The sequence below is a fragment of the Saccharomyces mikatae genome, assembly GCF_947241705.1.
Source record: "Saccharomyces mikatae IFO 1815 strain IFO1815 genome assembly, chromosome: 15".
Lineage (NCBI taxonomy): Eukaryota > Fungi > Ascomycota > Saccharomycetes > Saccharomycetales > Saccharomycetaceae > Saccharomyces > Saccharomyces mikatae.
This window is the reverse complement of record NC_079270.1, coordinates 20,123-35,365: the sequence shown is the minus strand read 5'-3', so window position 1 is coordinate 35,365 and position 15,243 is coordinate 20,123. Positions and strand designations below refer to the sequence as shown.

The window sequence follows — 15,243 nt, the reverse complement described above, 5'->3', positions numbered from 1 at the left end:
GTGTCAAAGAGATGCTCAATCGCTTTAATAAATTTCAAGCCGCTTTGGCCTTAGCCTTATATTCCCAAAGCGCCTTGGGCCAGTACTATACCAATAGTTCTTCAGTCCCAAGTAACAGCTCATCTACTGCTATTTCGTCAAGTTCATCTGGTTCCGTTTCAATTAGTAGTTCTATTGTTCAGTCGACTTCATCCGCCACTGATGTCTCGAGTTCTCTCACTGAATTAATTACAACTTCGTCTGTTACCTCAAGCTCTGTTGCTACATCTGTCTCTTCTGGTTCTGAAGTATCTAGCTCTATTACTCCATCTACCTCTTCTGGTTCTGAAGTTTCGAGCTCTGTTGCTACATCTACCTCATCTGGTTCTGAAGTTTCGAGCTCTGTTGCTCCATCTGCCTCCTCTGGTTCTGAAGTTTCGAGCTCTGTTGCTCCATCTACCTCTTCTGGTTCTGGAGTATCTAGCTCTGTTGCTCCATCTACCTCTTCTGGTTCGGAAGTTTCGAGCTCTGTTGCTCCATCTACCTCTTCTGGTTCTGAAGTTTCGAGCTCTGTTGCTACATCTACCTCATCTGGTTCGGAAGTTTCGAGCTCTGTTGCTCCATCTACCTCTTCTGGTTCTGAAGTTTCGAGCTCTGTTGCTACATCTACCTCATCTGGTTCTGAAGTTTCGAGCTCTGTTGCTCCATCTACCTCATCTGGTTCTGAAGTTTCGAGCTCTGTTGCTACATCTGCCTCTTCTGGTTCTGAAGTTTCGAGCTCTGTTCCACCAACTTCATCTATTTCTGTTTCATCCGCTTCTATAACACAATCAGGCTCGTCCGCTTCAGGTTCATCAACCTCTGGCCCATTAGCTTCATCCGCATCTACTATTCCATCAGGTTCATCCGCTTCCGGCTCATCAACCTCATCAGCATCTACTATTCCATCAGGCTCATCCACTTCAGGTTCATCAGCCTCATCCGCATCTTCTATTCCATCAGGTTCATCCGCTTCAGGTTCATCAACCTCATCCGCATCTACTATTCCATCAGGTTCATCCGCTTCCGGCTCATCAACCTCATCAGCATCTACTATTCCATCAGGCTCATCCGCTTCAGGTTCATCAGCCTCATCCGCATCTTCTATTCCATCAGGTTCATCAACCTCCGGCCCATCAGCCTCATCCGCCTCTGGTTCCTCCGCTCCTGGCGTCTCAAGTTCAATTCCTCAATCAACCTCATCCACTTCTGGTGCCTCGAGTGCTATCACTTCCGGCACATCGAGCTTTATAACTTCTTCAGCATCTAGTACAAGTGCAAGTGCATCCAACTCACTTTCCTCCAGCGAAGGTACTATTTATTTGCCATCAACAACAATCAGTGGTGATCTCACTCTTACTGGTTCAGTCATTGCAACAGAAGCCGTTGAAATTGCTGCAGGTGGAGAATTAACTCTAGTTGACGGTGATAAATACGGTTTCTTAGCCGATTTGATTGTTCGTGGTGCACTGCTCGTCAGAAAGTCTAAGCCAACTTACCCAGGCACCGAATTCGACATTTCCGGTCCAAATTTTGATGTTTCTGGTACTTTCAACGCTGAAGAACCCGCTGCTTCGTCTGCCTCCATATACTCATTCACACCTGGCTCTTTTGCAAACAGCGGTGACATTGCTTTAAGCTTATCCGAATCCAGTAAAGGTGAAGTTACTTACTCTCCATACTCAAACTCTGGTGCATTCTCTTTCTCTAACGCTATCATCAACGGTGGTTCTGTCTCCGGTTTGCAACGTAGAGCTGAAGATGAAGGATCAGTTAACAACGGTGAAATAAACCTGGACAACGGAAGTACCTACGTGGTTGTTGAACCTGTTTCCGGTAGTGGTACTGTCAACATAATCTCTGGCAACCTTTACCTACACTACCCAGACACCTTCACTGGTCAAACTGTTGTATTCAAGGGCGAAGGTGTTCTTGCCGTTGACCCTACCGAAAGCAACACTACTCCTATTCCTGTTGTTGGCTACACTGGTAAAAACCAAATTGCCATTACTGCTGACGTCACTAGCCTATCCTACGATAGTGCTACCGGTGTTTTGACTGCAACCCAAGGCAACAGACAATTCTCTTTTGCTATTGGTACAGGATTCACTAGTTCTAGCTTCAACGTCTCCGAAGGAACCTTTGCAGGCGCCTCTGCCTACTACCTAAATTATGGTGGTGCCGTTGCTTCTAGTACTACATCTTCATCCACTTCTACCACGTCTGGTGCTTCGTCAGTTACTTCTAGTATATCCAACTCTGCTACAGGTTCTAGTACAATCACCTCATCCGGTGCCTCTGCCTCAGATTCAATCACTTCATCAAGTGCCTCCGTCTCAGGTTCAACAGCTTCGTCTTCTGCTTCCACCTTGACCTCAGGTTCTGCTTCTGTTTACACCACAACACTAACATATGCAACCGCTACTAGCACAGTCGTTGTTTCCTGTTCGGAAACAACTGACACAAATGGTAACACCTACACTATTACCACAACCATTCCATGTTCATCCACCACTGCTACAATCACTTCTTGTGATGAAAGTGGATGCCATGTTACTACATCAACTGGTATCGCTGCAACTAAAACTGTTTCTTCCAAGTCATATACCACTGTGACTGTTACTCATTGCGACGACAACGGCTGTAGTGAAAAAACTGTTACTTCTGAAGCTCCTAAAGAAACGTCAGCAACCACCGCTTCCACAAGATCATACACCACTGTCACTGTTACCCACTGTGACGATAATGGCTGTAATGTAAAGACCGTCACTTCCGAAGCTCCTAAACCAACCACAACAACCGCCACTGTATCTTCTAAGTCACATACTACTGCCACTGTCACTCATTGTGACGACAATGGATGTGTTGTGAAGACCGTTACTTCTGAAGCGCCTGAAGCCACCACTACCACGGTGTCCCCAGAATCATACACCACTGCTACCGTTACTCACTGTGACGATAATGGCTGTAACGTAAAGACTGTTACCACTAAAGCTCCTAAGGAAACTACAGCAACCTCTGCTCTTCCAAAATCGTACACTGCTACTGTTACTCAATGTGACGACAATGGCTGTGATGTCAAGATCATCACTTCTCAAGTTCCTGAAGTTACTTCGACCGCCACCGCAACTACTGTTTCTCCAAAGTCTTACACAACTACCGCTTCTGAGGCTCCTAAGGCAACCTCATTGACCACTGCCGTTTATGGATCATCTAGCGCAATTTCCATTTTCTCCGGATCCAGCGCTCCAACTACTGCTCCTAAATCCTCTACTGGTATCGTTATTCAGTCCGAAGGTGTTGCTGCTGGTTTGAACACCAACGCTCTGAATGCTTTGGCCGGTATTTTCGTTCTTGCCTTCTTCAACTAATTTTTCTAACCTAGGAGTGGACTGTACTCCCCTTAGACAAAACAAGTTCTTTTAATATATGTTCAATATGCGCTTAGTGTAAACATTTAAGTATTTTTTTAATTTAACTTTTTTAATACTACTTTTTGAATAAGAGAGCTGTAACTGTTACTTTTCCGTCAGTAGGAACTGACAGCCGCATAGTTCGAACACATATAACCATTCTTCCGACCCATCCGACCCATGGATGATAAAATTTTTTGGATATCATTCGCATATAACCCAAGAGAGCCACCAGCTCTCATGTGTGCAATTTCTATTTCCACTACTGATCACAAAAGAAAAACCAGAGTGACAACACCTAACTAAAAGGATAAATATTGCTTACTTTGCAGCAAAGTCTTTTATTTTTATATTTTAAAAATAAGTGAAGTTTCAGGTGGGAAGGATATTAGGAGTATTTTAAAGTTTCTTCATATTTAAAAGTATTTTTCTGAAAATTGGCACTTTTCTCTTATCATTTTACAGCAAACCCTTTTTTCTGCCGGGCTGGCCTGCCATTGAAAGAACATCTTAGCAACAGCTGACAGGAACGGCGAAAACAGATGCATGTAGGCAAGGTTTTTCTGGAAGCGATCAGACCCCATTTACTCATAAAACCGCGCAGGAGAAGCTTCCTTTTGAGGTACAATTCACAGCGCGCGTGTTTTCAAATTTTGATGGGAATCGTGCAGGCAAGATTCTCAAGTCTTTTGACAGCTAGTAATCCACTATCTATAGTCACACGCTTCATTGGCCATTCTGCGTTTGCCTTGCTTTTTCTCGGGTGATAACTATCAGGTGATTGATAGACGAATGAATTAAATGAGAGACCACAAAGTTGAATTGTTGAGTTGTATGGGGTAAGTTTTGTATTTTCGGCGAGATGAAATTAACGCCCGCTTGGCAATGGCCAAAAGAAGAAAGCCTTACTTAAATTACTCCCGGCACGTGATTGATTGTTAATTGTAGTCATATAGCTATGAGGAGTCCTGATCAGAAACGAGCAACCCGACTAGGTCATATGCTGCGATCGCAGTGTGAATCGGCTGGTTAGTCATTTCATCGTGATTATTTTTTCTAGCGTATATACAGTTACCGAAAGATCAGCTGAAGATGTAGGCGATAACCATATCGGGAGTTTGTGATAACGCAGTTATCAACCTAGATAAAGCCGGTTTTTGCTACATTGGGAAAGCGGCACGAAAACATGTGTAAACTTTCACTGACAGCAGTAAATATATGGTAGTATGGTATTTTATATTTTTGATCTTTTCTGTGAGGGTTCACGGAGTATCGTGATAATCTTAGCACGCAATCTGTGAAAAACGACTATGTGTTATAGATTAAGCAAGGTTCACGTCATGAGATTTCTGGTAAAGCGAAATTGTCATTTTGTTCGGTAGTACGATGCGTATAATTATGTGCAGTCGTGCAAGCACTGCAGCTGACAATGCCTACATCAAAAGCTACTTTCGAGATATAAAAGAACGTTCATTAGGCGTTAAAGTGTACAAAAGTAAACATTTTAAATAGCAGAGAATTAGGAGGAAAAGGCATTTTTGTTGGAAATTGCCAGGGACTTGAAGGATCAGCTGGAGAAGAACCTTTTGTAGATTGGTCTATCATCATGACCTATCGCATCTGCATCGTAGTCTGCCGTTCTTCTTTCTGGTGGCACCCATGAAGCAGACTTCCATGGTGGAATGCCCTCCATCCACATTGTGTTGACCTCTTCCAGCGTCAGGCCTTTCGTTTCTGGGACGAAGAAAAACACATAGAAGTAGGCGAAGACTAGACAGCCTAGGAAGACGTAACCGTAGTAAAAGTTAATTGCACCGGTGATAAAGGGCGTGAAGAAACTAATCAGGAAACCCCACATCCAGTTTGCTGCTGTTGCAACCGCCATGCCCCTTGATTTGACTCTAAGAGGGAAGGTTTCTGACACTATAACAAAACAGCCGCCTGCCCAAGTGGTGGCGAACGAAAAAATGAAGAACATGGTAAAGACGATCATACAGTTACCAGCGCCCTGAGAAGTAATATCCTGGTGGCTGCTTCCCTGAGGCCACAGCTTTGTAACACCGACAGAGGCGAACACAGTAAAGCAGCACAGCATGGAGGCGGCGCCCCACAATAGGCATGTACGACGTCCGAACCTTTCAATAGTGTACACTGCTATGAATGAAGAGAAAAAGTTGACCACCCCGATGATGATAGATGTCTGGAAGGAGTCCTTTAATCCGACCGACTTGAAAATGGTTGTACCGTAGTAGAAGAAATAGTTATCACCTGTCAATTGCTGCAGAGATTGGATCATTACTCCCATGAGCACACGCTGAAAAACTTTTGTTTTCGTGGATAGCAGTTCACCCCATGACGCATTACCTGCGAGCTTTTCAATTTCAATGCCTGCTCTTATGGTGTCGTATTCGGCGAGCAGGGCAGGGTCGTCGACTGAGACTTTGTTGGACTTTGCCAACGAACGCTTGGCTTCTTCGTCCTTACCAACCTCGATTAGGTAACGTGGTGATTCCGGAACGAACATCATTCCACTAACCATGAAGGTGGCCCAGGCAAAGCAAAGCCCGAGGCCGACTCTCCATTGGGTGGCGTCGTGATAGTTTTTGGTACCGTAGTTGGTGCAGTAACCCAGAAAAATGCCCATAGTACCCATAAGCTGGTACAGTTGAACAAGGGTTCCTCTGATGTGTTTGGGGGAGACCTCTGATATAAGCATCGGGGAGAGCACGGCAATGCCCCCAACTCCTAGTCCAGAAATAATTCTTCCAATAAAGTATTGGTACCACTTGTCTATCGAGGTTATTTGGATCAGAATGCCTACGACATAGATGGCGGTGACTGTAATTAGACCAATACGACGGCCATAAATATCGCCGACTTTTGACAAGACAATCCCACCTATAGCACATCCGATGTTAAATATTGAGACAATCAAACCCATTCTGACCTTGGATAAATAGTAGCCTCCTTTCCCGTTCTTTTGGCCGAATCTTCTGACGAAGTCGGACAAGTTAACGAAACCGGAGATGGTACCAGTGTCCCAGCCAAAGATGAAACCGCCGAATGCGATCATTAGGCACAGGATTGCAACGGTGGTGTATGCAGAGAGAGGCTTTTGTGGCAGGTCAATAGGTAGATCACCCGTGGCATCTTCGAGAGAATTTTTAGAATCGCCATTCTCAGCCTTGATAGACGGAGCGCTCACTGCTGAATGGGTACTATAATTGGCAGCGGATTGATCGTTTGCGGATGTATCACTAGCACCTGACATGATGTGAAGTAAAAAATAAAAGAGTTTGGTTGCTAATTTATGTGGCACTTTACTTTTCTAAGCATTGTAAAGAGAAAAAAGAACTGTTTCTTCGATTAGTTACATAACTGTCACATCATACACCTTGCTTTTATATTGTAGGATATATGGATAGAAAGGTAGAGGAAAGAAAGTATGTGTGTATGTGTATGTGTGCTTGTGAAGACATAAGCGTGCACCATCTTCTTGAGGTGCCACCTTGAAACGACGATAGCTGAGTGCATGCATTGCTTTGTGTGGTCAGCGTTTATTTGTGGAAATGGCAGCGGGTTCATCTACAATATCCGACGTCTCATTTTCCGCAGACACTTTGCTCAGTTCCCATTTAAAGTTTATAGTTAACGGAAGTTGTTTTTTCTTTTTCTCAGGGGAAACAAATGCAAAACTAAAAAAAATCATGAAATGCCAGTAAAATGCAGGAGACGGAAAACCTATATCGTTCGGAGAAATGCTTATGTAATTCCGCGGAGAAATGCTTATGTTATATTTTGCGGAGTTCCGGGCAGGAGAACCTCACTCTTTGTGCTTTGTCTTGCGACCACGAATATGCAAGACCGCGGGGAAGTACATGGAAGGGAACGGTCCAGGAATAGCATGATATTGCTATTGTTGACCAAGTGACAAAAAAGTCGGGGTGCAGAGCGCATCATGCCATGCTGCCCAGTTGTATTTACATCTCCCGAACCCCTCGCTGTGGGTCCACTGCCAAATGTTGTGGTCCACTCTCTTCTATTCATTTTCAGGATGCTAACAGGTACGCCAACAGACATATATAAGGAAGGCATTCGCACAGGAAGAAATGAAAATGATGTCGTCTCTTGTCACCAAACTATATACGGCAACCAGCTTTTCCGACAGAAAAGTAGCATAGACTAAAAGATTTCTCACAGTCAAAAGAACAATTGTACAATGACCATTTCTTCCGCGCATCCAGAAACAGAAACCAAGTGGTGGAAAGAGGCCACAATCTACCAGATTTACCCAGCAAGTTTTAAGGACTCCAACAACGACGGGTGGGGTGACATGAAAGGTATTGCATCCAAGTTGGAGTACATCAAAGAGCTTGGCGCCGATGCCATTTGGATCTCGCCATTTTACGACTCGCCACAAGATGATATGGGTTACGATATTGCCAACTACGAGAAGGTGTGGCCAACATACGGTACCAATGAGGACTGTTTTGCCTTGATTGAAAAGACGCACAAGCTAGGTATGAAATTCATTACCGACTTAGTCATCAACCATTGCTCGAGCGAACATGAATGGTTCAAAGAGAGCAGATCCTCAAAAACCAATCCAAAACGTGACTGGTTCTTCTGGAGACCTCCTAAGGGTTATGACGCCGAAGGCAAGCCAATCCCTCCAAACAATTGGAGGTCTTACTTCGGTGGTTCTGCATGGACGTTCGATGAAAAGACACAAGAGTTTTACTTGCGTTTGTTTTGCTCCACCCAACCTGATCTCAACTGGGAGAACGAAGACTGCAGAAAGGCAATCTACGAAAGTGCCGTTGGGTACTGGTTAGACCATGGTGTTGATGGTTTTAGAATTGATGTGGGAAGCTTGTACTCCAAGATTGCTGGTCTACCAGACGCTCCTGTGATTGACGAAAACACGAAGTGGCAACCCAGTGATCCTTTCACAATGAACGGACCACGTATCCACGAGTTTCATCAAGAAATGAACAAGTTCATCAGAAACAGAGTGAAGGATAGTAGAGAGATTATGACAGTTGGTGAAATGCAACATGCTTCTGACGAGACCAAGAGGTTGTATACAAGTGCATCAAGACACGAGCTTAGTGAGTTATTCAACTTTTCCCACACTGATGTTGGGACTTCGCCCAAGTTCCGTCAAAATTTGATCCCATTTGAATTGAAGGATTGGAAGGTTGCGTTAGCTGAATTGTTCAGATACGTTAACGGGACTGACTGTTGGTCAACAATTTATCTCGAAAACCACGACCAACCTCGTTCGATTACGAGATTCGGTGACGACTCGCCAAAGAACCGTGTCATTTCTGGTAAATTATTATCTGTATTGTTAGTGTCACTGACTGGTACTCTGTATGTTTACCAAGGACAAGAACTGGGTGCGATCAATTTCAAGAACTGGCCTATTGAGAAGTACGAGGATGTGGAAGTCAAGAACAACTATAAGGCGATTAAGGAAGAGCATGGAGAGAACTCAAAGGAGATGAAGAAGTTTTTAGAAGCCCTTGCTCTTATTTCCAGAGACCATGCCAGAACCCCAATGCAATGGACTAGTGAAGAACCAAACGCAGGGTTCTCAGGGCCGGATGCTAAGCCATGGTTTTACTTGAATGAGTCTTTCAGAGAAGGCATCAACGCCGAAGATGAAGCCAAGGATTTAAACTCAGTTTTGAACTTCTGGAAGGAGGCCTTGAAATTCAGAAAGGCGCACAAGGACATTACTGTGTACGGTTATGATTTTGAGTTCATTGATTTGGACAACAAAAAGCTATTCAGCTTCACAAAGAAGTATGACAACAAGAAATTGTTTGCTGCTTTGAACTTTAGCTCTGATAGTATAGAGTTCAAGATTCCAAATGATAGCCCATCGTTTAAATTGGAGTTTGGAAACTATCCAAAGGAGGAAGTTGATGCATCTTCCAGAACATTGAAGCCATGGGAGGGCAGAATTTACATATCTGAATGATTGACGATTGTGACGAACAGAATATATATTACTCTTAATTTTTATTTTATTTTTTTGTACCTTGAATAGTAACGACATTTATCTTTTCTTTACTATGTGTTGATTTAAGTTTCAGCTGCATCTTGGCATGTACATAAATTTCTTTTTTTTTTCAACCTCTCTGTTTTTTGCCAATAATATCAATGTTATAACTAATTATAAATATTGGATTAAGTGCCCTTTCTGAAATACAAAGATGTGGAGATCATAAACGGCTAGATTGTACTCAAGAAGACCTACGGTGGAGATTCTGAGTTCACTTTGTTTTTCTATTTCTAGTTGTTCTAATGGTTCCGTCGTGTCATTCGGGAATGAAAATAATTTTGCCATAATCTCTTTCTAAATTCATTTTGAATACAATGGAAAAAAGACACTTAAGATATGTAGTAGGCAATTCATGTATACTTCTTTTACAAAAAGTCTAAGTGAGTTTACGCTTACGTATTAGTTTCCATGCCAATGAGATTTAAATACTATCAGACGCCGTCTTAGTAATAACACAAACTAATGCAGGAGAATATCTCTATCAAAAAAAAAAAGAAAAATTCGTCAACCAGAAGGCCAAATAACTTCGTAAAATTCTATTAATACTGAGTTTACGAGCAATAAATACTAAAAGTCTCAGAACAGCAAATGTAGGAGATTTGAGTAGCTCATACTCACAAATCTGAGCATGCTACACTATTAATTCATACCAGCGTTCATATCAGTATAGGAGCACGAATTGTAAAGTTTATTTATGGTTGTATATGTTCTTCGCTCTATAACTTTGGAATTTCTATGATCGTGCGCAGCGGAGTTTGCAAGCAAGTGACAGACGGAATGTCTGCGGTGACGTCCGTGAGGAAGATGAATATTGGATTACCATATTGTTGAGGGTGAAAAATGTTAAATGTGCAGATAATATTCTATCGGGGAGTGAATAAATTTTGTGAGTATCATGATAAACAGAGAAACAGGATGATGAGACATTAATGGAGGAGGAATCTTTCATTTACGTATAGATAATATATTCCATGACAGTTATTCTATTTATAGTAAATTCAGTGGCTACAAATTAGGAGGATAGTATATGTATTGAGAACTAAATATCTCTCCAACTAAGGACTGTTATTTGGTGCTTGCAGCTGCTGATTCAAACTTTTAAGCAGCACTGCTTGATCGCAATGCATCTGGAATGTCCCTAGTGGCAGGCTGCTGCATGTAACGTGTGCTCTTGTTTGAGTGTCGCAGCCACCGGTGGACAAGTAGCTGATAATGTTTTTTAAAGAGGGATATTTTATTACTGTGGAAAAAATCTATCGAAGAAACGAAACTTCCTGTTTCCAAGGACTTTTCCTATACCTAGCACATAACTACATCTTCATTTGACTGATATTTGAAAAGTGTGCCTGCGAACTCACAATGAATTGCATTATCAAGCATTTATGTAAAAGTTTTATCCTCATCTTACGTGTGGTATGCTATTGTATGACATTCTAGACTTAAGATTGATTCACAATTTTTCCACCATAACAAAATGAATGCCTCCTGTGTTTTAACTCTAAAATTTACTGACCTACATAATTTCCTGGCCTCAGGAAATTTAGCTATCAAAAAGAGTACCCTTTACCGTGAGTTAAGAAAATGTTACTTTTAAGTTCAAGCAAATAAACTGAAGAGTTGAAATATGGTTGAACACAACTTCATATTAAAACTGTAAATATGTATTATAATAGTACATTAATATAATAGTAAGAACTTATATATTTCATATAATATCAGTTCCAAATAGTGTCAAATTTTTCATCTTCAGTGTAAAACCTTTTTATTGTTTGCCCATCATCTTGAGATATGTATGCATTACCTATTGAATCCAGCATGACCAAAAGTTCCATCGATAACTGTATCGAGATATTGATGAAATTGACTTTCAAAGTCAAATTTGTTTCCAGTACTTACTATTTTCTTACCATTCGAGCCCTCCTTTGGGATTTCGTCACATGAAATGTCTATGGGCTCAATTTTCATGGGTGTTTTACATTTATCTCCTTTGATTAATTGCAATGGCTTTACTAATACCGATTTACCCTTCGATTTGTCACATATACGGGAAAGAGCAATCAGATTATAATCTGGTACACACTGCCCGTTTGTATCCCTAACAAATTGAAACGAACACTCGTTGTCAGATTCAGAACAGCTGTTACAAGGAGTTTCAAGTAAACTCATATCTTTGAATGCTTTTTTGACCAAACAACGGGCGTCCTGTTTTCTTCTTCTATACTTGTATTTAGCGCCATTAACACATTTCCCATCTGCTAAATTCCAATCTTCAAAATCTTCCTCTTCACAAATTTTATAGTCAAATGCAGCAGAAAAATCGATTGCATACACGATGCTTCCTTTTTGATGGGATGTAGTGATGTGATATCCGTTTAGAATAAATTTTGAGCCAGATCCATCTGGTGCTGTATTAATCAGTTCTGATGGATGGATAAAACTTATACCATCAGTCAGTTCATATTCACTCCATATTTTACCTTGGTCCAAAGAAAAGTAAATTTTGGACTGTACACCACCATCCTCATCTGAAAAATACGGGATATATACAATGATATTTCCCAGATCACCAGTAGCAAATAAGCCAGAAGAGTTATGCGCCAATCTCCATGTTAGACCACCGTCTCTAGAAATGAAAGTTTTTTGGTCTTTTCGCTTGAATTCACTACCATCGCCAACAGAACCTGTCATCATAATGATTCCGGCAGAAGGATTTGGAAATATTGGGTTGTATGAATGACCGTGAAGCGAACATTCCTCAGTCCTAGTAATATCGCAACCAAATGAATCGGCATTTTCTCGATCGACAACTTTCAAATTTGACCACGTGAGGCCGTTATCAACAGATATTTTAGTTTCTTCTCTGGAAATATTTCCACTGTATATTCCTTTGCGATGAGAGTAATCAATGGAAGGATGAAATGATCCAAATATTGTCCCTTTCAAGAAATCAGGAAAAGTGAGTCTAATATCTCCAAACTGATGGTTTGGTGTCCATTTAATAGGTGAAAATTTCAACCCTCGAGAATCTGATATTAAAATCTCTGAGGGAGCTGGTTGCTCATTTTTCTCATCTGTGAATCCTGTAGATATAGGAAGGATGATTCTTCCCATAGAATCTTCATGAATTTTACCCACTTCGACGTCCCGTAATGGAGTAGGTAGTTGTGCCTTTTGAAAAGTCGATGCATCTTTGGATATCCAGATGTCCATAGATGACATCTCGTTATGGCTGTCATCTTGCGTTAAAACGACCACATGAGACTTCAATATCTTGTATCGATTAACAATTTTATGTTTGAATTCATCGAATTCTTTAAACGTTTTGCCTCCATCACTGCTTAAAGCCAATTGAGTGTAGTGACCAGTTAAGCGATATTCCTCATCGTACTCACGGTTAGAGAACAAACATAGTATCGAAGCATCATTACCAGTAAAATCAGAATTCTTGCTAGACTTGATGAAGTCACAGCTTGAGGTTGTTATATCGTCGTCTTTTTTCTTTTCCAAGGAAGGTTTAATTTTGAAAAAGGATCCTCCATTATTGGTCAAATAAATTTCACTTGGGTCATCTACAACATCTGCGTTTATCATATAGCTGTAGCAATTCGCAATAATAAGCTCTTTTTTTGTCGGATGAGTGGTTATAAAACAGTCGCCATCTAAATATTCTTCAGATGAGGGTATAGTTAAAGCCCTCCATGACCCCCCACGGTCATCAGTAATGTAGAACTTGGGTGATTCACATATAAAAGCGAAACCTCTTTCCTGTCCATGGAAAGGATCAACAGTAAATTTAAAAATACGCTCTTCAATTTCTTTAACAGCTTCCCAATTTTCCCCAGCATCGAAACTTATCCACACGACCCCCCAACCATCTAATCTGATCGAAGTGTTGGAATCATCAAAACTCACTAGATTAAATGATGTTTCTTCTATAAGGTTCTCCGTCACTTTAGGGATGAATTCCTCTGCTTTGAATAACGGAAAAAGTATGAAGATCCATATAATATATAGGGCATGAAATAATATCATAATTTTTCTTTCACCTTTTATTAGTTCTGAGTTTTTTCAATGCTCTGAACCAACGTTACGATTCAATTGACAAAAAAATAAAAGAAGCAGATGATTTTCTGGTTGCATAGTGGCGAGTTTTAAATACATTTTGGCGCAACAGGTTCCAAAATTTTAAAAACATAAAACCCGGATACTTACATTTAGCATGAATCTGATGATTTTGATTTGATCATTTTCGTTTCCTGCTCAGCCATCAAAGTAACGTGTTCGCCATCTGATGATGAAAATCGACTGGTAGAACTAAAACCTACAAAAACATACTTTGATTTGTTAATACCTGTTCAATGTGATAACCTAAAAGCATGATATGAGTAACGTTTCGCTATTGTTTGAGTAATGTATTACACAAGGAGAACATATAGTGGCAAATCTCCAATCTATTAGTACTTAAGAAAACATAGTTCCTATGTACAAAAGCAGTAACTAAATAACTCTTGCATTTACATAACATACAGAAATGTCCAATAATCTCACTACATTATGAGATATAAGATAGATCGCAAAACCTTACATAAACACTATTGATGTTGCGTTTGAGTTACCGAGGGTCAGAAGATCACATGGTTAGATCAGTATGTCACTAGTAAGTCACACTTATGCTCATGGTACGATGCTAGTGTTAATACATTATATAATAAGATGATTAGATATTTCCTTATAAAGTCTATAAAAGTAACGTATATATCACTGTATCCTCTTAACAAAATACAATCTATTCTTATATGTAGCATCACACAAGTGTATGAAAATAAATAACCTTCATTAATAATAAGAATCGAATTTGGTTACTACAAATTCTATGTACCATCCAATGATTGGTAATGTTTTTTAATAGTATTAACCATATCCTTGTGCGATTGCCTCTATTTTAGTTACATGCATTTAGAATTAGCTTTTAGTGCTGTATAAAATCAGTAAACAGATCTCGTACGAAGGCTAAAGTAAGTTGCATTATCTGCATTTAGGGATATCCGGGGTAAAATCTCAGACCATATAAAAGTACCACAAAATTTCCAGGCCAAGGAAGCTTGCCATCGTTCTCTTCATCAACCAGTTAATCAATTCGCTAAACAGCTTTGTATTTTACTAAAATACATTTATCGCCACATAAAGCACTATTAAGTATGACTGATTTGTTCAAACCTCTGCCTGCCAAACAAGTTGTCATTACTTCCAGTCAGACAAGTTTGAGGGATCAGGAATTTGAAAAAAAAAACATAAAGAGATCACAACACAACTAGGGTAAAGACTATATCCTACCCATTGCTCTTCTTAACTTTCAGGTAGTGGGTTGATGATTACAACTTTATATTTTACCATTGCAAAAACAGCTCTCCGAAACATCTAATGCATTTACACCAGCACCTGAACCACCTACCGAGTTAGAACATCTTAGGAACATCTCTATAACAGTTTGTATAAAACTTCTCTCGATCATTTTGAGGTACTTTAAGGGCAGGACACTTCAAAAAAGGAGCAATTAGAAGAGATTAGACAACCTGATGAGTTATGTTTCCATCGGATGGGGAGGACTCGTTTGGGTGACCTGAACTTGTCGCTGGAAGTCTCTCTCCAGGCTGCAAACTTTCTGTGGTAAAACCTGTAGCTATTAACGACTAACAGTAATCCTTCACATCCGGTTCTTTTGTTCACACTGACTTTCAA

The 15,243-nt window shown here is 40.6% G+C and overlaps 4 protein-coding genes across 4 annotated transcripts; 2 read left to right on the top strand and 2 right to left on the bottom strand.

Annotated features, from left to right (window-relative positions):
- Positions 1-11: 11 nt before the first annotated feature.
- Positions 12-3,389, top strand: HPF1 (mannoprotein; the record flags this gene model as incomplete). Its single annotated transcript, XM_056225480.1, has 1 exon — positions 12-3,389. The coding sequence occupies one exon, from the start codon at positions 12-14 to the stop codon at positions 3,387-3,389; it is 3,378 nt and encodes a 1,125-aa protein (XP_056079294.1).
- A 1,609-nt stretch (positions 3,390-4,998) lies between these two features.
- Positions 4,999-6,702, bottom strand: HXT11 (hexose transporter HXT11; the record flags this gene model as incomplete). Its single annotated transcript, XM_056225479.1, has 1 exon — positions 4,999-6,702. One exon carries the CDS (start codon positions 6,700-6,702, stop codon positions 4,999-5,001), a length of 1,704 nt encoding a protein of 567 aa, XP_056079293.1.
- A 948-nt stretch (positions 6,703-7,650) lies between these two features.
- Positions 7,651-9,420, top strand: IMA2 (oligo-1,6-glucosidase IMA2; the record flags this gene model as incomplete). Its single annotated transcript, XM_056225478.1, has 1 exon — positions 7,651-9,420. The coding sequence occupies one exon, from the start codon at positions 7,651-7,653 to the stop codon at positions 9,418-9,420; it is 1,770 nt and encodes a 589-aa protein (XP_056079292.1).
- Positions 9,421-11,301: 1,881 nt separating this feature from the next.
- SMKI15G0090 (uncharacterized protein) lies at positions 11,302-13,536 on the bottom strand (the record flags this gene model as incomplete). Its single annotated transcript, XM_056225477.1, has 1 exon — positions 11,302-13,536. One exon carries the CDS (start codon positions 13,534-13,536, stop codon positions 11,302-11,304), a length of 2,235 nt encoding a protein of 744 aa, XP_056079291.1.
- Between the last annotated feature and the right edge of the window lie 1,707 nt (positions 13,537-15,243).